This window comes from Penicillium paradoxum, assembly GCF_028828445.1.
Source record: "Penicillium paradoxum strain IBT 22861 chromosome Unknown utg000005l_segment0_segment0, whole genome shotgun sequence".
Classification (NCBI taxonomy): Eukaryota; Fungi; Ascomycota; class Eurotiomycetes; order Eurotiales; family Aspergillaceae; genus Penicillium; species Penicillium paradoxum.
Window position 1 is genome coordinate 1765392 of NW_026643183.1, and position 21250 is coordinate 1786641.

Sequence of the window (21250 nt, forward strand, 5' to 3'; positions counted from 1 at the left end):
TGCTCTTTGCTTTTTATTCGCTTTACGGTCTGCTCCGAGGATGACGACGCCCCAATATGAGTCTTTGTGTGCGTGTTTAGAAAACTCCTCGCATATACCGAAGAACAGTATCGAGCTGGCATGAACCGTGTGGCTAATCTCCGATTGCCACCCCCATCATCGTCATAGATCCCAACCGTGGGCGAGGCTAAATTGCCTATCGCGAGCTTTGCCGGTGGCGCTACTGATATCAGAGCGATTCCACTGGACCCTGTTCGCCCCCATATAGCCCTGGCCTGCTCACCAAATTCCCAACCACCACACAAGTCATGGCCAATCCCCCATTGCAATTGTCGCTGCAGACAGCCCGGGAGGACAAAAGTCCCCCGCTGTCTGCTCAAGTCCAGTCGAGGCTCACGCCTCCGGTGTCCCCCACGGCCAAAGAAAGCGGCCCCCAAACACCAATTTCAGGCTCCCAAGATTCAAAGATAGAGCAATACTTGTCCTCCAAGGACAACACCAGCACCCTTCAATTCACCGACGACCTCGAAATCTGTTGCGATAAGAACAATCACTCTTTCGAGTTCGGCCGAGGCGTCTGGAGCATAGTGTATAAAGCGCGCTCCTCACCACACACTTCAAATACCATCCCCGGCACACCCCCCAGCTCCCCAATCTCAACATCCCGAGTGCTAGCCGTAAAAGCGCCATTGCGCCGCGATGCGCGCCCAGTCCTCAAAGCCGAGGCACTCACGCTCACCCGCCTCACGCGCATCCCAGGCCACTCCCAATACATCGTGCCCTTCCTCGGCTACCACGCCGAGCTGAGCGCACTAGTCATGGTCGCCGTGCCCACCTCCCTATCAACCTTCATAGAAAGCCAAGCCGAGCTAGCACGCGCCCGCAAACCCGCAACAGCAACCATGTTCGACCCCGTCCAGGGCCCAGCCTCGTACCAGCAGCTCGCGCGCAAGCTGATCAGCGGCCTGAACTGGCTGCACCAAGTCGCCGGCGTCGTGCACGGCGATATCAAACCCCACAACATCCTGCTCCGGGATACCACCGACGCCGTGTTCCCCTACGAGCCTCTCTTCGCGGATTTCTCTGCGACAGTGGATATCCCGACTGACGCGGATGCGCCACTCGATACAACGCGCGCGTCGATGTCATCTTTCACGCCGCCCTTCACGGCGCCGGAGATGCTGGCTTCGTTGACGCATAGTGAGATAGCGCCGACACCTGCGTCGGATGTGTTCTCGCTGGCTGCTACGCTGCTTGCAGCGGCCACGGGTGATTTGCTGCTGTATTCGAATATGAATCACCGGCTCAGGTTGGAGATGGCAAGGGCGGGGCATCAGATTATTGATTTTGCGCGGTCTGGGATGAATGGGAGTCGGGTGCCGAGGAACGGCTTTGTTGAGCGGATTGTGAAGCCGGCTGTTGTCAAGGATCCGGTGATGCGGATCTCGACGACGAAGTGGGTGGAGCTTGCGTCCGCTTGATTGCATTTCATTTTTTTCCTTGCGTTTTGCATTGTCTATATACCCTGTTAGATGGAGTTGAACGGAATTTGTACCATATCGGTGATGTAATTATTCGGATGTTTGAGGAAATAGCATAATAAATTTCAAATATCTGGGAATTGAGGATATCAGTCATTCATTGCAGTTTCTCGTGAAGCAGCGAGTATCAAGTTTCGAGAATAGAGTAGCAAGTTTCGCAAAGTTCTCCCAACGCCAAAACTCCCCACGTGTAATCATCTGTTTTTACTCTTGCTCAACGAATCGCTTCAAATCAGCAACCCATAACTCGAAATTCGCTTGCAATTTCACCCCGTACATCCATCGTACCACATAAACCAGCCACCCAACCTGTGCTTCCCAATTGCGCACCTCTGTACCACCCTCCACGTCCGTAAGCTCATGTACCCGCTCCGCAGTCAATAGTGACGGCGCCATCGCGCCTGGTGCATCGGTATCAGAAGCCCACACGATGCGACCGGCCTCGCCTGTCTCTGCATTCGGGGGGCGGCACTCAGTCACAAGGAGTTGAACATCTGTTGCAGCCTGTGGTTTTGTGGAGGTTGAGGTTGGGTCCATACGGACGTGGAAGGTGAGCCTCGTTCCTTTTTGGAGGATTGGGGATAGGGTTGTAGTCTGGTTTGTATTAGGGGGTTGTGTTGATGTTGATGCCGGTGTTGGGTCTGGTGCGGACGTCGGGGTTGGGGATGGAGTTGGCTGGGAGCGAATTGTTACGCGTGGTACGAAGGAGTTCCAGCTTGGCCAGGTTGAGGTATCTGTTAGGACGGCCCAGACTTTTGTGGAGGGGGCTTTGATGAGGCTTGAGCTGCCGATGTGGAGGTTTGCTTTCTCTGGGGTTATGTTTGGGGTTGCACGAGTGGCGTTAGTTGGGTCTGTGAGGGTCGCCATGGCGAGTTATGAGGTTGATGTTGGAGGATTGGGATTGAGGTAAGAGGAAGATGGGTTGGGGGAGGGAGAGGTAGATGGTAGGTAGCTTTGAGGTTGTTTGCATCCGGGGCGCCGATAATTCGAACGCTGATAAGGAACGATAAGATAAGATAAAAGCTTCCCGGGTATCAAAACTGACGACAGTTGGAGTTTACGGGGTTATAGCTTCTTGCTAAAGGCATGGTGTTTATTTAGATCAAGTTCATAGAGCAAGTCTCAATTTGTATTTCTCTATATTACTTCAATCCATGAGTCACCATGAAACATATATATGCTAAGACAGCTGTTAGGCCACAATCCACAACCAGATGTAGACGCTTTAACCAGGTAGGTTCAAATAGCAATGAACCCCGGTGAAATTAATATCTTGCTTTTCATTTGTTATATGTAGCATAATATTACGTTTTTATATCATGGCAACCTTGAAAAAACATCGCTATTATCAGATCCAAGGACCAGTGTTACTGAAGAGGACCAACTAGCAAGACCAGCTGCTCAACTACGTCTGTGATCAAGTATATTAATCAATCAGCTTCAAGTTGAAATTGGTTGAGTGAGACAAAGCTCCAACTCTTGTTTCAAATCCCCGTAGTTCATGCTTTGTTGGCATTTGATTCATCTCTGCCCCTTCCTACACTGTCGTTCCTTCCCGAAGTATATCTGCTATAGACGAAACATCATATCCTCTCCTCTTCTCCGTCTTTTCTTCTTCCTCTTCTCCATCCCATCCATTCTTTCATTCAACATTCTTTCGTTTCTTCAACACTCATTTCTACATACTTCACTTATTTCCATTTTGTTGTTCTCTTCACGATGCAGAATACTTGCCAGTTCCCGCTTCTTGTCCAGACTCCTCATCAACTACCTTCTACCCTTATTGTCCGACCACGTCCGAGGTTTTGTGTTCTACGTCCTGGGGGATTCTGGACGCCTCTGATTCCACTTGACGAATTGCCTCACTGGTTGGAGATTCGCAACTGGGCCCCTGACATACACATGGGAATGTACCCAGCCTCGATGAGCTATATGCCACGGGAGGGCTCATACGATGTTGTTTGTCACCACTGCGGCCACGGTCTAGATTCGCTACAACAGAGCGTTTCAGAACGAGAAGCTTGGTCCGTTGAAGCCAGCAATGCTGCGTCGAGCAAAAACTCTTCTGAACCAGCGTTGGCGCCAAAGCCCCAGCATACCGAGGCAGTTGGCGTTCCTACGGTCTATAAGAGTTCTCCCAATCAGGTCTTGCAGCAACCTCCTTTCGGAAACATCTTGCAGACCCCTTTTGTTGGAATGTGTGTAGTTGATATGCATGCTCAATATCCCAATATTCCTGCAGATACCTCTGGACCGAGAAGACGGATGAGTATTGAGAATTCGGCTCCACCTCCGATATTTGGGATCAATGTTGGCAGCCCTTCACTTTCCATGGCCTCGTCAGGAAACGCTCGCAGACCTGATTCTCCGTGGCCGGGTACTCCTAGTCCACCGCATGCACATTCTGGATCGTTTGGCAAGCCCCAGCACGGTGGGTCTTTCAAAACTGAAAGTATCGCATCGATGCAGAGTGCCAGCGTTGCATCCACTCGATCCCTCACAGCTGCTGCTCTACAGCAAATGAGGAGGATGCGAAGCAGAAGACTCTCGCGCGGAAGCAGTTTACATACAAACATCAGTGCTACGGGTACAAAAAGTCTGTCTCAAGTCTCGGTCTCAAAGCTTTCCAGGGGTTCCAAAGCTTCCATGATTTCAAAGGCTTCCAAGGTCACCTCTGTCGTTTCCTCCGTCCGTGTTATCTCAAAGCATCGTCGAAAGGTTCTCTTGCGTCGCCAGCGTGCAGAAGCAAGGAGGGCCATTCAGCCACCACTTTCAGCGGTCTCGGTGGAGGCGCCTGAGCCAAAGCCAGAGCAAGTGAATTCAGCTACCAAGAGACGTGATCGACGTGAGCGCATGATGCAAAAGAGAAAGCAATCTGATCGGGGCAAGCAGCCATATCGGAACATGATGCGGATTCCCAATTGGAGCCCGGGTATGTCTAAGCACTAAGTTACAATCGAGGATGGTTTATACAAGATCTTGTCAAGGCATATCACTGCCTTGATTGTCGGTTGTGTTGCGAACATGTTCATTTGACTGAGTCATGGTTCGTAGGTAGATGTCCTTCTTTTATTTCGCGGTTCTGCTGTGTCTGGCAATGTCGTTCCTTCTTTTCTCTTTGCTTTCAGTGACGCTGCCTTCTCGCTCACTGGACAGTTTGTGATTTCCGGTTGTGTTCTGTTCCGTCAATGAAGCTTTCTTTCGCTAGTTTCGGGTTTGGCGGTGACTTTCTTCCCCTAATTCTTGCTGTTTGTGGGATCGAATCGAATCTGCTTTCCCTGGGCATTCTTTCGTTCTTGTTTGGCGTTTGATGACGTTCTATTTGTTCCTTGGCCTGCCCACGGCGTTCTTTCTTCTGTGAAATGTTTTGCTATCCCTTTCTCTCGCGTACGAAGGATTCGCTTCTCGTTTGTATTTCCAATGTGGGTACTTGACTCGTCACTCCTTTATGAAACGTATCAGACTCAAATCCAGGTCCGTCCCGTTCGTTAGCCCATTCCAGAATCCCTTGATAAAATGTATAAGACATTGATATCAGGATGCGATGCTCTCTTAAGCTTTGGTGAGAGACCCAGATACACAATTAGAAAAGAAAATGGCCCCCAGGATGCACCATACAGCCGTTTTGATCGGCATACGACCAATCGGGGAGCCGCCCCCGCACTTTCGCTCCGGTATAGTTGATAGCCTTCCCAGCCAGGTAACTCCTTGCAAAGCCCACCATGACCCGAGTCAAGAAGCCTCGCGGCATTCGACACGACCGAGATTGCTATCGCTGCAAAGTCCGAGGGGTCAAATGTGACTTGAACCGGCCCCGATGTCAAGCCTGCGTCCAGAGTGGGGAAGCATGCAGCTATCCACAGCGAGTTGTATGGATGGAAGATAAAAAGCCCAAGACAAAAGCATCTCCCGAAGCACAACAGGTCTCTCAACACGTCTCAAGTGACGAAATATCAACAAATACGGGAAGCACTGTCAAGTCAACGTCCGTCAATCTATATGGCTTCATTGACCTCCTCGGCACTTTCTACCAACAAATCCACTCTAATAACCACGACATCCCAGAAGAAGGCGTTCAGCTCATTTCACGCACACTCAGCTTTGCCCGCTCACGCATCGAAGATGGCAACAACAGGGAATCTATCCAGTCGCATCTCGTGGCCCTGGCCAACCTGAATCAAGTCATCGAGTCCGCACACCCAATCGCACTCTTTGGCATCGCTACGTTCGCAATGTTCGAAGTCTGTTGTGGGTCCTTCGGCAATTGGCATTGTCATCTCCAAGGTGCACGCTCTCTTCTAGATCTCCACTGCCACCACAAAGCCAACCTCGACGATCTCTGCAACGAGATATTCGGCCTGGCCGATGTCCTCGCCTATCTAGTGTGGTTCGACGTGACGGGTGCTCTTGTCCGATCAGACCCATTAATATTTGACGACTGGCATCGCGAGATCTTGTCTGCCAGTTTCCTAGATTCGGTCGGATGTCCCGCCGACACATTCGATCTGTTTGTTCATCTTGGCAAGCACAGTGATATCAATGGTATTGATCTCAGTGCTAGAGCTATGGCCCAGATGCTGAAGATCGGCACCGGTAGTACAGATCGCAGTCTTGCTGCGACCGTGTTTAGAGGAACCGCGGCGATTATGGCATTCAGTCGGGCCGGGGCGGTGGGGGACCCGGCTACATCGCTATATCATTCTAATGTGCTCTCTGCTATGGTGGATCGGACTTGCGAAGCTATCGCGGAGGTCTCTTCTACATCGAGGTTCTATGTGCATCTTGCTACGCCGGCGTATCTGACGGGGATGTGTGCATCAACAGCCCGACAATGCGAGATCATCCGGACTTACTGGCGAAACTGCCAGTCGTGTGAGTTTCCTCGTTATCCGGACGCGGAGGCGCAATGCGAGAGGAGATGGAGGAGTTGCGGAGTGGGGTTTAGCAATTAGATTGCCTTCCTAATCGGGCAAGGCATCACATTTCCTATCTTGGGACGGAGCATATATAAAGCGGTGCCTCCAGCCCTTTCTTTCCATTACTTTTGTCCTAGCTATAATTGATCATGGCTACCTCGTACCAAGACCGTTGCGCCCAAAAGCGCGCCGATCAGCACTCCCTCATCCTCCCAGAATGGCGCTTAGATCCCATTCCATCCATAGAATCCGCCCCAAACGCACTGGCTTATCTGCGCCAGATCCTAAGCCCCGAAGAGCTGGCACTCACAGAAGAGACAGATATCGCAGTCCTTCTGCGCAAACTCGCATCCGGAGCACTCTCCTCCCTCCATCTAACACGAGTCTTCGCCAAACGCGCCGCCCTCGCCCACCAACTCACAACATGCTGCACGGAGATTTTCTTCGAAGAGGCCTTCGCCGTAGCCCAGGAACTGGATGACCACCTCGCCAAAACAGGACAGCCAATCGGTCCCCTCCACGGATTACCAGTATCCATCAAAGACCTATTCTCCGTTCAAGGAGTAGACACTTCGATCGGTAACTTCGCTCTCCTTCCAATATCCCATGGATCACCCTATATCGTCTCCAAAGACTAATACAATTGAAATCCAGGCTGGGTCGGACTAACCAACAACCCCGCAACGGCGGACAAATCCGTCGCGCGAACCCTGCGCCGTCTCGGCGCCGTGCTGTACGTAAAGACCAACCTGCCTCAATCAATGATGATGTCAGACTCGTACAACCACGTCTTTGGCCAATGCGTGAACCCGCTCAACCGCGCCCTGATCTCTGGTGGGAGCTCTGGCGGCGAGGGCTCGATCGTCGCGGCTCGCGGCAGCGTGCTGGGTATCGGTACGGATCTGGGTGGCTCGATTCGCATTCCCGCGGCGCTTTGTGGGATTTATGGATTGTCGCCTACTCCTGGGAGACATCCGTATGAGCGGGGGAAGTAAGTTGTTCTCTTTTTATTTTGGGGGATCTTAGATTCCTATGTGAAAAGTGCAAGTGCTGATAAGGATCATATATAGTCCTGGACAGGATATAGTTCGCTCGGTTGCTGGGCCTATGGCCTGTAGTCTTGCGACTATTGAGAGGTATATGGAGGTTTTGCCGGAGGCGAGGCCGTGGGAGGTGGATCAGCACGTTGCGCCGGTTCCGTGGAGGACGCAGTTGGCGGCTCCTGGGGGAAGCGATTGAAGATTGGGTTTTTGGTTGATGACGGGGTTGTGAAGGTTCAGCCACCGATTGCGAGGGCTATGAGGGAGGTTATTGAGGCGCTTGAAGCGGCGGGTCATGAGGGTATGCAATTTGCGAACCCTGTTCCAAATAATCTTGGGTATTTACTGATAGTTCTTCCAGTCTTCGAATGGGATGGCTCCTCGCATAGCTATGCGTATGCTCTCTGGGCAAAAGCTATCTTCTCGGATGGCGGCGAGGGCTGTCGCAAGAAGATCGAATTAACAGGCGAGCCGCTTGTTGAGGGTATGCTCGTTGGAAAGCCGGAGGATACTTTGACGACTAGTGAAACGCACCAGGTGGGTTATTTTTGATTTTGTTTCGTATTCTCTGCTAACGTATCTTGCAGCTCAATGCAGATAAGTACAACTATGAATCGGAATACCTCGATAAATGGATGGACTCGGGAATGGATGCGTTGATCATGCCCAATACTGCGTGGGTGGGATATAGGCCGTGGACGTGGGTCAAGTCCAGTGCATATGTGGGATATACGAGTATTTGGAACTTGCTTGGCTATGCTGCATTGGCAGTGCCTATTACTACTGTCTCGAGAGAGAAGGATGTTCCCGGTCAAGAGTGGCTGGCTCATGTTCCCAGGAATGACAGTGATAAGTTCAATCAGCAGCAATGTGAGTCTCTTCTCGCTTCGTGGATTCCATTTAAATTGCTGATTTGTGCTTTAGATGATATCAACCTGGTGGAGGGCATGCCTGTCGGGATACAGGTTGTCGGTGGCCGGTTTGGTGAAGAGAAATGCGTTGCTGTGGCCAAGGCAATCGAACTGGCGATGCAGACGCCGATGGTGGCTCGGGCTAGTCTTTGAATCGATCGTATAGGGAAGCTATAACAACACGCAGAGCCTTTCCCGGCCTAGCATTGAGTCTCCAGACATTATGCATCCTCTCATGATATAGAGTGATCATTCCATCGACATCGTCGTGAGTTATCGTGGACCGTTCAAATCCCCCAACACTATGTTTACCACTCTACTACATCCAACCCCAACCCAAGTTATGTTATATTATTCATTGTATTCATCACTATATACAAATCCCCAATAATCCAATATATACAAATCTCCAACTCCAAATCTCAAATCGGAGCATTCATCGTCTGTTTATAATCCGGAAACTCGAAATCCGCCAAATCCCACTCAATACTCGGCTTCGAGGGCGCATTCTCATGTCCAGCACTACTCTTCGACGCCCCCTCACCCTTCTCCGCGCCTAAACCATGTTCATTCGCCGAATACGGTCGTAGAATTGGAGTATGACAGACAGAATCAGACTGCATCCTCAGCTCTCTTACAACACGGATACCCTCCTCGTTCCTGTGCTCTGCTTCGTTCGTATTGACCTTGGATATACTGGCCGAATAATAAGCCGGCCCGGGACTGAAGAGCTCGCTGTACCAGATCATGCCGTCGGTGTTATGGAGCTCGGTTAGCTGAGTTGTGTGGGATTGCTCTTTCGAGGCGTTTGAGTGTAGCGGTTGAGGGAGGAAGCAGAATGAGAAGATACGGGAGATGAGTGGATGTAGTGGTGCTAGGCAGATGCAAATGATGGAGACGTTCGCTTCGATAGAGGACCAGAGGGCTGCTGCGGCGTTTGCCTCTGAAGAAGGGGGTTTGTGTTAGTTTTGATGATCTCCTTTTTCGGAGATGTATCTGCTTACTGGTGAAATCTTGAAAGCGAACGATTTTGCTCAATTCATACATGCGAGCGGCACTGGTTGCGATGATACTGTGGAATAGTAAGGTCAGTTGCATCCCAGAATCACCTATTGTCTGTGCGAGTTGGACTTACAATATCCCAATGCTGAAAACCAGGAAAGCCCCGCACTTCTGTCTGTTCGGCATCCGTAAATGCCACAACAGTGGCATGGGCAAGGCTAGGATTAGTAGATCCGTGGCAAGCTGAATCCCAGCATTGGTGAACCACACGGCGCCGTCAGACAGACAATGGGCGCTGCGTATCTCTGCATCTGGGTTCCAAAAGTCCCTGATCGGGATGCAATAGACAAAGCCACTCATAGTCATCCATAGTCCTGCGATGACGAGGCAGCCCATCAAGATGTAGGTGGTGATCAGGAAGGAGCGTCGACGAAAGAGGCGCGCATACAGCGTTAGAGCGGATAGTTTGGCAAAGACCAAGGTAAGGTTGTAGAAGGGAATCGAGAGCCATAGATACTATAGTTGGTTTTGATTAGCGAGCTATTCCTCTTCGTATTGTGGGGAAGGGCTATGAGTATTTGTACAAATAGTTGCCTCTCGACGACATGTAGGGGAAGTTCTTCCTTCGGCACACCGAGGCCATAATGGCGTTCTGTAGACTACATTAGATCGAATAGCACGCCATATTAGGGAAAGGCTACTCCTACCGACAAGTATAAAAGCAGTGAGTGCACAGTCAACGACCTAGTGCAGAGCATCAGTATGGGACTTTTACACCTCAGTGTTGGCATCAGATTAGAAGAATATACCAATGCGCACGATATCAACACATCATCCCATCCAGGAGTCTTCACAATGAAAAGCCGAGTGTATAACCTGAGAGCCACAAACACAGCTGCCAGAGCTGTAAATATCACGGTGATGGCCAGAACATCCATTCGATCGGCAAGGGAAGCGATTGAGAATGTTCGTGGATATCATGAGACGAGGTCAAATTGCGTCACCACTGAACAGACTGTAGGATCACCATCACTCTGCGATCAATCATGGGGATCGCAATATGGCAGGTGATTCAAGTGCAGTCTTGAATATGGCAAGTGTAAAAGAACACAGTGAAAATGGTCTAGGCTAATCCCATCGAGAATCGATACTCCGCATTTGACGCTGTCTGTGAGTACCAATTGTCACAATCGTCACAATCGTCATAAACCTGCCGAAAGAAACTCTGCAAGAATCGAGGTGAAACCTTTTTCTTCGGGGTTCTGGTTGGTGCAGCCGAGTCAAGATGACCGCATTGGGAAATGGAGATGACCCGATTGCGTCAAAGACATCGGTCTGGGCCAGTAGAATGCGCATCACAAACCCCACCGGCGAACACCGTCGATTTGATGCCGATGATTGGCTGTCTGCCAATAAAGTTGCGGATCCTGCATTTCTCGCCGAGTCGCGGCCGAAGGTGATGTCGACCTGCGTGACATTGGAGACGGCCGGAGGGAGTCGACGGAGTCTTCCGACGTTGTTCATTTGGCCGATGCTTCTAGGTTTAGGGTTTCAGATTGGCCTTCGACCTTCTGGCGTTCGAGGTGGAGGGTGGCGTCGGTGACGTTTGTGGATCTCTCATATTCATGGGGTCTGGGGTGTGTCTAGTATCAGCCATCGAACATTCTCGCCTCCATGAAACAAAAATACATGATCACGATGAATGCAATGGTCGGGGCTAGACAAGGTTGGAAATGGAATACTTTGGAAGCCCCCAAAGAACACAGAATGAGCCTGGTTGCCGAGAAGATCTGTTGGGGATGTGATCTTCAACACATTCCTGTATGTACTTGTGTTAGGTACTTGTGAAACTTACGCGTTCTGTCGCTTAATAGTCGTCTATGTTGTTTTACAATCTACTGTAGAAGGTCAAGTGTACAGAATAACAATTCAATTGCGGACTATACAAAAAAGACCAATCAAGGCCAGGCCAAGGCCATTCCGCTGGGGATTCTAAAACGGGAGTATCTCATCAAATTTTGCAGCAAATGGGAAAAAAAATCTACAGGCGGGACTTGAGGTTGGACTTCAGTCTGCGCTCAACAGCAGCCATGTACTCTCCAGTAGTAACCCAAGCCTCGCGGTCCTTGCGGCCACAGGCGAGAGCAAGATCCTTGGTCATGATAGACTCCTCGTTGACAACGTCAATACAGGCGCGCTCGAGCTCCTCGGCGAAGGAGACAACCTCAGGGGTCTCGTCGATCTTGCCACGCTGGATCAGACCGCGGGTCCAGGCGAAGATGGAGGCGATGGGGTTGGTGGAGGTCTCGCGGCCCTTCTGGTGCTCGCGGTAGTGACGGGTCACGGTGCCGTGGGCGGCCTCGGACTCGAAGGCCTCACCGGTGGGGGTGGCCAGGGTGGAGGTCATGAGACCGAGGGAGCCGAAGCCCTGGGCGACGATATCAGACTGGACATCACCGTCGTAGTCTGAGAATACGGGTTAGATAAGTGAACGACGGAAGAAAACGAACAAGATGATATCGGTGAAACTCACTCTTAAGGGCCATGACGAAGCCACCCTCGGACTTGATCATCTGAGCGACCATGTCGTCAATGAGACGGTGCTCGTACCAGATGTTCTTGGCATCGAAGTCCTTCTTGTAATCCTTCTGGAAGATCTCCTCGAAGATATCCTTGAAGCGGCCATCGTACTTCTTGAGGATGGTGTTCTTGGTGCTCATGTAGAGGGGAAGACCCTTCATGAGAGCCATCTGGAAGGAAGAGTGGGCGAAGCCAGCAATGGACTCATCAGTGTTGTACTGGCACTGAGCGACACCACCAGCCTGGAAGTCGTAGACCTGGACGCGCTCGGGCTCACCACCGGCAGGGGTGTAGACCAGCTCGAGCTTACCGGGACCGGGGATGACACGGTCCTGGGCACGGTACTGATCACCGAAAGCGTGACGGCCAATGACAATGGGCTTGGTCCAGCCAGGAACCAGACGGGGAATGCGGGGGATGACAATGGGCTCACGGAACACGGTACCGCCACTGGATAGATCGTCAGTGATCGACCTTCAAAGCCTAATCGGATCAAAGCCACTCACAGGATGTTACGGATAGTGCCGTTGGGGGAGAGCCACACTAAGGATGGTTAGCATCTTTTCCGACTCGAAAAAAAAAATCTCTCGCCAAGGAACTCACTCTTCTTCAGCTTGAACTCCTCAACGCGGGCCTCATCGGGGGTGATGGTGGCGCACTTGACACCGACACCGTACTTCTTGATGGCCTCAGCGGCATCGATGGTGACCTGATCATCGGTCTGGTCACGGTACTCAATGCCAAGATCGTAGTACTTGAGATCGATATCGAGGTAGGGCAAGATCAACTGTAGACAGCCAGTTAGTATCGAGTCTGGATTTCGACCGGGATGATTTATGATGCATCGACCGCATGCAGTCTCTAACGGCAATGATCATGCACGTCCGGCCCGGATGAGGGGTCAATTGACATACCTTTTCTCTGATTTCTTGCCAGATAATACGGGTCATCTAGATTCAAGGAAGATGATTCGGTTAGCACATGCGGAGAATTGAGTCTTAGTGCAGAATGCAGCGTCATCGATGGGCGATTAACACATGAAGGCCGAAACACGCCCGTGTTTCCCCGCGTTTTAGACGAAAATGCGACAGCCGAGCACGAGGAAATGCAGGCTTGTGAAACAGCCCGAGAAGAAAGTTTGCACTATAAAAGGAGGGGGGTTGCCCATACCTCATCACCATCCAACTCCACCACCGGGTTCTTGACCTTGATCTTGGTTTCAGACGCCATTGTGCGGGTTTGAGAGAGATACAACGAGGGGATCGATCCGGACCAGCGGGAAGACGAATTAACTCGATTAGTGCGCTGAGAGAGAGAAGCAGAGGAAATGGTTCTCTTAGAAGGAAGTGAGGAAGTGAAAGAGGAAGAAGAGAGAAGACGAGAGGAAGAAGAAAGAGGGGCGGAAGGAGGGGTCGCGAGGGACCGACGAGCGAATGCGGAACTGGACCGGAGTGCGTTCATCGTGGGATACTGCTCTAAGAACGTCAGTGCTAGTTTCGCACACTCTGTTTGGCTGGGCGGATGTAAGTCGGCCACTTCAGTCGCCGCTGGTTACAACCGAGGGAATCAACTTCGGCAGAAAGGAAGTGTGGAGTCGGGAAACTCGCGCTCCGTCACGGATAAAGTGAGCAACGGAGGTGCGTCCTCCGGGTTTTTGATTAGGATGGAGCAATACGGAATAGCCGGAACAAGTGAATCAGGCAGATAGGAGAGGGATAATTACCGAATGCAAGAGAACTGGGTAGAGAGAAGGAGGAAAAAGCCTTGTCCGGTGCAATGGAAATTGCTGGGTTTCCTTATTAACTCCGCAAAAAGAAGCGCCGAAGCCGGACGTCACGAGATATGGAAAGGAACAGTGTTGAGAAAGCACTGGATTTCGCTTTTTCTTTAAATCTCTCCTGCGAGGTCTCCTGACTCATCAATCTAATCCGTTCTCAGGTTAAATTTACCAATGCTCCATCTGGCGACCCGCTGAGTGAAGCCTATACGTCCTATACTCAGGTACGCGGTCCACGGGTGGGCAAAAGGGCGTTTTCCGGAGAACGGAGCACAACTCCGTAAGCCTCACCGGGCCTCGAGAGATCTCCGGAAGCTCTCTAGCCGACTTGTACGATCTATCTCGAGAGATGGATTAGATTGATTATGATGAAATATCATCTCAAAATGAATTTCACGTGTGTCCAATTGCCCCGGATTGCGCGGTGTTGAAAATCTCCGTCTAAAGACCCGCTCCGATCAGACGCCAATTAATGTGTTGAAGAATCGAGCTCATTCCATTATTTAAAAGATCCCCAACATGTCCTTGTCTGTGCTTTAGAACAATCCATCGATGTCACCAGTCTCGGTGTCAATATCCACATTGAGGTAGCCGGGGGCAGTGGGTAGTCCGGGGATAGTTTGGATATCGGCGGCCAAGGCGTAGCTAAAGCTATATTAGCATAACAATTCGCAGAAAGAAAAATGGGGCCACTCGAACCCCAAGTGGGATGGTAAAAAAAAATGGGAAAAAAAGAAAAGAATAGAAAAAACTTACAGATATCCAGCGCCAACCGCCAACCTGACATCCCGAATCGGGACAGTGAAGCCAGTGGGGGCACCCTTGAGGGCTGGGTCGTGACTGAGCGAGTACTGAGTCTTGGCGATACAGATCGGCAGGTTGGAGAATCCTTGCTTGGTGTAGGTGTCGACCTTCTTCTGAGCCAATTCGCTAAATTCGACCTTCTCGGCTCCGTACATGGCTTGGCCAATGCGCTCGATCCGCTCCTGGATAGTACCATCCAGGTTGTAGAGAAGCTGGAAGTTCTTCTCCTTAGAGCTGGCGGTCATAACAGCCTTAGCCAAGTCAACGGCGCCGGCTCCACCCTCAGCCCAGTGGTTGGCAGGGACGGCATCCTCCGCACCAGCAGCGATCGCCTCCTCCTTGATGACAGCAATTTCAGCCTCGGTATCGGTCTCGAACTTGTTGATCGCGACCACGACAGGAATGCCGTACTGCTTGGCATTGGCAATGTGCTTTCGGAGGTTAATGCATCCCTTGCGGAGAACATCCACATTCTCAGTGCGGTAGACTTCAGGCAGAGCGGCACCGGGCTTGATCTCGGGGCCCCCACCGTGAACCTTCAGCGCACGGACAGTGGCCACAATAACAACGGTGTCCGGGGACAGACCAGAGGAGCGGCACTTGATGTTAAAGAAGCGCTCACCACCCATTGTAAAGTCGAAGCCAGCCTCGGTAACTACGAAACCAGTCTTGGCTTCATGGTCCTCCTCAGGCTCAGTACCAGCAAGCTTCAAGGCAAGCTTATCGGCGATAGCGGAGCTGGCACCGATACTAATGTTGGCGAAAGGACCGGCGTGCACCATGACAGGGGTACCTTCCAAACTCTGCATTAGGTTAGGCTTAATGGCATCTTTCATCAAGGCCGCGAGGGCACCACCGGCGCCAATGTCGTCGCAAGTCACGGGGTCACCATTTCTAGACGTAGCCACCACCATACGACCCAAACGCTCACGCATATCTTCCAAGTCGTTGCTCAGGGCAAGAATAGCCATACACTCACTAGCGACGGAAATGTCGAAGCCAGTCTCACGGGACAGACCCTTCTCGGTAGGAGCCTGACCAACAGTAATACCGCGGAGGTGGCGGTCATTGACATCGAGAACGCGACGCCAAGTGATGGTCTCCGGGTCGATATCTAGACGAGCAAAGCGGGTAATTTCCTCCTCCGTGAGATCATCTGGGTTGGTCTTCTCGATGCCCAGCTTCTTCAGGCGGCGGAACATGATAGGCTTGAACTCGCGCTTGCCCTTGCTTGCGGGAACAAGACGCTTGTAAAGAGGTCCATCCTTCTGAGTGGACTCGTGGAACATTCGAGTCTCGATGGCCGCGGCGAGAAGGTTGTTCGCGGCTGTGATAGCGTGGATATCTCCGGTAAGGTGGAGATTGAACTCGTCCATGGGAATGACTTGACTGTAGCCACCACCAGCAGCACCACCCTTAATTCCGAAAGTAGGACCCTGACTGGGCTGTCGGACATTGGCAAAGGAAATGCGGTTCAGGTGGGCACCGAGGGCCTGAGTCAGACCCAACGTGGTGGTGGACTTGCCCTCGCCGAGAGGGGTGGGGGTGATACCGCAGACCAAAATGTATTTTCCGTTGCGACGGTGGGAGAGACGATCCAGCACATCGAGGCTAATCTTGGCCTTGGTGTGGCCATAGGGCTCCAACTCATGAGGGGCAATACCAATCTCGGAGGCAACCTGGGTGATGGGCTTGGGGTACTGCGCCCGTGAGATAGCAATATCGGAAGGCACGGGGCTTTGCAGGCGAATGGGGAGAGGAGTGACACGGCGGTCCTTCTGCTTCTCAAAGTAGGCCTTGGAGGCAGCAACCACGTTCTTTAACAGCATAGCCACGGTCATGGGACCAACACCACCGGGGACAGGAGTGATCTGCGAGGCCACCTGGGAAGCAGACTCGAACTCCACATCACCAACAAGTCGCTCGCCGGACTTCTTTGTAGCATCGGGCTTGTAATTGATACCAACATCAATGACTACGGCACCGGGCTTTAGCCATTCACCCTTCACGAACTCGGTCTGGCCGATAGCCGCCACAACAATGTCAGCGGTTTTCACAATGCGAGCGATATCAGGTGTCTTCGAGTGGCAGACGGTAACGGTAGCATCGGCGTTCTTAAGCAGATAGCTGACCGGGCTGCCGACGATATCACTACGTCCCAGGACCACTGCCTCCTTGCCAGCGGGGTTCACGCCGCTTGCCTTGAGCAGTTCCATAACCGCGAGGGGGGTGCAGGGAGTGAACAATGGACGACCTCCTCGCTTAGCCAGCTCGCCGATATTGATTGCACCGAAACCATCAACGTCCTTCTCATCAGCAACAGCCGAGGTGATGGCATGTTCAGACATATGACTCGGCAGGGGCAATTGGACCAGAATGCCGTGGATCGCGGGGTCATTATTGGCTTTGGTGATTTCTTGGTTGAGCTCCAGCTCTGTGCTCGACTCGGGGACGTTAATCAAAGTGCAGATGATATTGGCCTAGTCAGTAGGTTAGACATTGCTCTAGATATGTCCAACGGTTGAGGGAAGTCATACCTCCTGGGCAGCCTTCAGCTTCATGCGCACATATGTGCCTAAAAACCATTAGTCTAAACTACCTTTCAACACTGGTTTTAGATGACCAACTGGAATCCGAGCGATTGCCGACTGCATAGAACCATCCATGTTAGCGTTCTGTACTTCCGTTATCATATGCAACAAAGGGAATTACTTGCCCTGGAAGATAACCAGGTTGGGCTTGAATCTGGGGTTTGTCGCTTGAATTTGCTCAATCTCATCCTTCAAACCCTGGCGAATACTCTTCGCGATGGCAGTGCCATCGATTTTGGCGGCAGCCATGGCTGATCCGGAAAACTTTCGGAAAGAGGAGATAGCGGGGCTGATAGGGGGGAAACTGATGTTCACTGGAGACTCAATTGACCACGATGAACGAAGTCCTCTGGGTCCTTGGACAGAGGAGTAGTTATGTATCAAACGACGGGACAAGCAAGGAAGATTTCGGAGATGAGGAGTGCCCGCATGCACTTGGAGATAAAAAGTGCAGCGGGGTAAGGCAGCGGGGACGAATGGCATGAATTATTGCTTGTTTGGGGCGAGCCCTCGGAGTTGGGACCGGTTTCGCAACAGAAATCCAAACTTGGGCTGTGATTTCACATGCACCGCTCCTAGGATATGCTGAGATCAAAGCCAATGCTTTCAGCTTCAAAACAAATCCCTCACATGAACCTTTCCCTTCTATTTTTCTGTAATTAAGCTCAAGCGGAGAGTCGGGGAGTTTCCCGGGGAGTATCTCCTATATCTGCCTGAGGCAGCAATATAGGAGCCGCATGAGTCATCTGAATTAACCTTTTTAGGGAGCCACTTAGGGCTTAGGGTAACAGGTACCAGTCACGTGTAGATATCGGAATGCGGAATATTTCGCGCTCCGATCAAGGCTTGGCGTTGAGGGCCGAGTGTGCGATGAAATTCACTAGTCAAAGAAAGTGAGGTTGAAGAGGTTGACCCCCCCAAAAGCCACTCCGCCTTACCCCTTCTGAGCCGAGAACGTCTCAGATTTTCCCCTCCGACACTCAATCTCGAATTTCTTGCCGGAACACTATTCAAAATGCGGCCTATTTTGCTTTCGGGCCATGTGCGTGGGCTTCCTCGAAATCTTGCTGGATCCACAGAGACTGACCGCAGCCATCTATAACAACAGGAGCGGTCCCTGACCCAGATTAAGTTCAACAGCGATGGCGATCTCCTCTTCTCCGTCTCGAAGGATAAGATTGTGTGCGCGTGGTGGTCCGCCAACGGCGAGCGTCTCGGTACATACAGCGGCCACCAGGGTGCTGTCTGGACAGTCGACGTCAGCCCTAACACCATTCTTCTTGCGACCGGTTCGGCAGACAACACCGTGCGTCTATGGAACATCAAGACCGGCGAATGTGTGAAGGTGTGGGAGTTCCCGACAGCCGTCAAGCGTGTGGCATTCTCCCCCGATGGAAGCAGACTTTTGGCAGTGACGGAAAAGCGCATGGGTTTCAACGGTACCATCGCCATTCTCGATATCACCTACGGCGAAAACTTGAGCTCCCAGGCTGCTGAGCCCAGCTTGACCATCACTTGTGAGGAGAGCAAGGCAACCGTCGCGGGGTGGAGTTTCCTGTCCAAGTACATTATTGCGGGGCACGAGGACGGCAGCGTCAGCCAGTACGATCCTAAGGTATCTTGTTCTCTCAAGGTGGTGTGAGATGCATGCAAAACTAACACTGTGTTCAGTCCGGAGAGCAACTCGAGAATGTGCAGATCCACGAATTTGATAGCCAAATAACCGACATTCAATTCGCCCCCGATCGTCTTTCTTTCATCACCGCATCCAAAGACAAGTCCGCTAAGGTATGTTGGTGTTTTGAAAGTCCTTCTAAAACACATCGGAAGCACGCCCCGCTAACAACACGCAGCTCCTGTCCTCTCGCAACCTCGCCATTCTCAAAACCTATATCTCCGATACTCCTCTCAACACTGCTAGCGTGACACCTCAGAAGGACTTTGTCATTCTGGGTGGTGGTCAAGCCGCCATGGATGTCACCACCACCTCCGCCCGCCAGGGTAAATTCGAAGCACGATTCTACCACAAGGTGAGTGGATATATTCTTTCAACTGAGCTCAATCGCCAGATACTAATCATCTTAATCTACAGGTGTTCGAAGACGAATGCGGCCGTGTTCGTGGCCACTTCGGTCCCCTTAACACCATTGATGTTCACCCCGCAGGTACCGCATACGCCTCCGGTGGTGAGGACGGTTACGTCCGTGTTCACCACTTTGACAAGTCATACTTCGACTTCATGTACGAGGTCGAGCGGGAGCAGATGCGGAAGTAAAGAGCGGATGGGGGTGAAGAATGCCGGGATGCGTCGTGTGTATGTGTTTACGAGGCGAAAAGACTTGGGACAAATTTCCCGAGTCCCGCATACGGAATGGGAGGATGACCTTCCGGTCCACGATTTTCTCATTTCATTGATTCCATGATCAATCGGAGTTGGTACCTTGTGTTTGTGTCTTTGTTTAATAAAAAGATGACATGGTTCATTTTTTGAGCTCTTATGTCTGTCCTATGTGTGTCCTCCGCAGGAGAGATGAAAATCGGGTAAATAGACAAAATCAAAGCTTTGCAAATCTTCAACCTGCGCTCAAGATAGCTTAATTGCCATTTCAGTTGCATAGGCGTATCTATGCAGCTGAGGATGGTATCTCATCCCTACACATAAAAAAGAAGCCTACATCATTCACCCTCGCACATACGCATTAAAACACGTATGTTGTCGATCTTGGCATACATGTACTTATAATGATAACTAGAAGTATACAAAAGCATACTGATAATATCAAAAATTGAGGTATCTCATTTATACAAATTTTTTTTCATGATATCTTCTCTAAACCCGTTTCCCATGCAAGGCCAGCGCTAATCCGACCAGCAGAAAAGAAACCCGAAGAAAAAAAAAAAGTGACATCTCATGAAAATGGGTAAGGAACATGACAGTCATAGAGCGCAATAAAAAGCAAATGCAGAAAACGTAGTTTTTTTCCCGATCTCATTCCTTGCGGAATGAGAGTCGTGAGTTCAAACCGCGATCATCTATTTCTTCTTGGGGAACTTTTCAGCGCCGATGTCTGTACCACGGAGCTTAATGTTCAGAACACGCTCCATGGAACCGAGAACCTTCTGGTCGGGAGCGGCGGTTCCACGCTCGAAGTCCTGCACAATGGTCATGGTGGTGTTGCACTTGGTGGCGAGTTCCTTCTGGGTCATCTTGTAGCCCTCCTCGGTACGGCGTCTCTTGATAGCGTCGGCGACGGCGTGGCCGACAGTCTTAGGCTTGACAATGTCGTCGCTGCGGTCGACCTTGGTCAAGTGCTGGCCTTCGGGAGCGCCTGCCTTGGCACCCTGGAAAGTGTGTTAGTCCAAGTCCTCATGGTTTATTTTCTCGGGTTTGACGGAGATTGCACGTACAATGTTACCGGTGGTGTACTTCTTCTCGGTGTAAACGCCGCCAGAGCGCTGGGCAGCGTTCAGAGCGCTCTTGCCCTTGATGACGGTCTCGCGGGGGGCGGCGCCAGCTCCGCGGAACTTGCTGCCAATCTTGGTGGTGGATTCCCAGTCAGACATTTTGAAAGGTTTTGGTGGTGTATGTGGAGGTTGGTTTAGAGGGGAGTGGAAGAGATGACGTTGGCAGTGTGAGGGTTGAAAGAGAATGCAATTTATATCGATGACACCAGAAGCTTCCAATCGAGGGAGGGGCTAACCCGCTTTGGTAATCAACACAGATCGGGTTCCCTGGTCCCTACTGTGACTCAGTTCGCTTTTACTGCCCTTCGTACTGTAGTTGCTCGGAATTAATTGCGATTACTCTCTGATCGTTATGACTCTTTCTACATTGCTGTCAGACTTTTCCCTTCTGAGTGTCTTGATGGATTTGGATTCGCCATCCCAACCGCATTCCTCCCCCCACCATCGATTGCCACAGCCACCTGCAATGATAGCCACATTCTTATTCCTGCGACGCTGACGTAGCGACAAAGGGAGAATCTCTCAAAGAATACATATAATAATCAACTATTTCCATTCTCTTCCTCGCTTGAATACTTCATATATAATGTAGAGATACAGTGTTCTTCAAAGTATCAGACAAT

The 21250-nt window shown here is 51.2% G+C and overlaps 11 protein-coding genes across 11 annotated transcripts; 6 read left to right on the plus strand and 5 right to left on the minus strand.

The window, feature by feature from the left end:
* Positions 1-308: 308 nt before the first annotated feature.
* Positions 309-1481, plus strand: N7457_005694 (protein kinase domain-containing protein; the record flags this gene model as incomplete). Its single annotated transcript, XM_057176738.1, has 1 exon — positions 309-1481. The coding sequence occupies one exon, from the start codon at positions 309-311 to the stop codon at positions 1479-1481; it is 1173 nt and encodes a 390-aa protein (XP_057031040.1).
* A 264-nt stretch (positions 1482-1745) lies between these two features.
* Positions 1746-2408, minus strand: N7457_005695 (SRPBCC domain-containing protein; the record flags this gene model as incomplete). Its single annotated transcript, XM_057176739.1, has 1 exon — positions 1746-2408. The coding sequence occupies one exon, from the start codon at positions 2406-2408 to the stop codon at positions 1746-1748; it is 663 nt and encodes a 220-aa protein (XP_057031041.1).
* An 852-nt stretch (positions 2409-3260) lies between these two features.
* On the plus strand, positions 3261-4490 carry N7457_005696 (uncharacterized protein; the record flags this gene model as incomplete). The annotated part of the gene is made up of 1 exon (XM_057176740.1): positions 3261-4490. One exon carries the CDS (start codon positions 3261-3263, stop codon positions 4488-4490), a length of 1230 nt encoding a protein of 409 aa, XP_057031042.1.
* A 773-nt stretch (positions 4491-5263) lies between these two features.
* On the plus strand, positions 5264-6493 carry N7457_005697 (Zn(II)2Cys6 transcription factor; the record flags this gene model as incomplete). The annotated part of the gene is made up of 1 exon (XM_057176741.1): positions 5264-6493. One exon carries the CDS (start codon positions 5264-5266, stop codon positions 6491-6493), a length of 1230 nt encoding a protein of 409 aa, XP_057031043.1.
* A 113-nt stretch (positions 6494-6606) lies between these two features.
* On the plus strand, positions 6607-8561 carry N7457_005698 (Amidase; the record flags this gene model as incomplete). The annotated part of the gene is made up of 5 exons (XM_057176742.1): positions 6607-7036; positions 7112-7448; positions 7528-7571; positions 7640-8034; positions 8085-8561. 5 exons carry the CDS (start codon positions 6607-6609, stop codon positions 8559-8561), a joined length of 1683 nt encoding a protein of 560 aa, XP_057031044.1.
* Positions 8562-8830: 269 nt separating this feature from the next.
* N7457_005699 (uncharacterized protein) lies at positions 8831-10348 on the minus strand (the record flags this gene model as incomplete). Its single annotated transcript, XM_057176743.1, has 6 exons — positions 8831-9351; positions 9413-9480; positions 9544-9926; positions 9995-10062; positions 10118-10154; positions 10220-10348. The coding sequence occupies 6 exons, from the start codon at positions 10346-10348 to the stop codon at positions 8831-8833; spliced, it is 1206 nt and encodes a 401-aa protein (XP_057031045.1).
* Positions 10349-10695: 347 nt separating this feature from the next.
* Positions 10696-11013, plus strand: N7457_005700 (uncharacterized protein; the record flags this gene model as incomplete). The annotated part of the gene is made up of 1 exon (XM_057176744.1): positions 10696-11013. The coding sequence occupies one exon, from the start codon at positions 10696-10698 to the stop codon at positions 11011-11013; it is 318 nt and encodes a 105-aa protein (XP_057031046.1).
* A 438-nt stretch (positions 11014-11451) lies between these two features.
* On the minus strand, positions 11452-13451 carry N7457_005701 (NADP-dependent isocitrate dehydrogenase; the record flags this gene model as incomplete). Its single annotated transcript, XM_057176745.1, has 6 exons — positions 11452-11876; positions 11944-12440; positions 12497-12533; positions 12594-12777; positions 12905-12940; positions 13161-13451. The coding sequence occupies 6 exons, from the start codon at positions 13449-13451 to the stop codon at positions 11452-11454; spliced, it is 1470 nt and encodes a 489-aa protein (XP_057031047.1).
* Positions 13452-14303: 852 nt separating this feature from the next.
* N7457_005702 (C-1-tetrahydrofolate synthase) lies at positions 14304-17411 on the minus strand (the record flags this gene model as incomplete). The annotated part of the gene is made up of 5 exons (XM_057176746.1): positions 14304-14412; positions 14524-17051; positions 17109-17146; positions 17195-17246; positions 17301-17411. The coding sequence occupies 5 exons, from the start codon at positions 17409-17411 to the stop codon at positions 14304-14306; spliced, it is 2838 nt and encodes a 945-aa protein (XP_057031048.1).
* Positions 17412-18171: 760 nt separating this feature from the next.
* On the plus strand, positions 18172-19437 carry tif34 (translation initiation factor eIF3 subunit i; the record flags this gene model as incomplete). The annotated part of the gene is made up of 5 exons (XM_057176747.1): positions 18172-18204; positions 18271-18777; positions 18834-18950; positions 19016-19192; positions 19255-19437. The coding sequence occupies exons 1-5, from the start codon at positions 18178-18180 to the stop codon at positions 19435-19437; spliced, it is 1011 nt and encodes a 336-aa protein (XP_057031049.1). The 5' UTR covers positions 18172-18177.
* Positions 19438-20195: 758 nt separating this feature from the next.
* Positions 20196-20726, minus strand: mbf1 (multiprotein-bridging factor 1; the record flags this gene model as incomplete). The annotated part of the gene is made up of 2 exons (XM_057176748.1): positions 20196-20504; positions 20571-20726. 2 exons carry the CDS (start codon positions 20724-20726, stop codon positions 20196-20198), a joined length of 465 nt encoding a protein of 154 aa, XP_057031050.1.
* Positions 20727-21250: the final 524 nt, after the last annotated feature.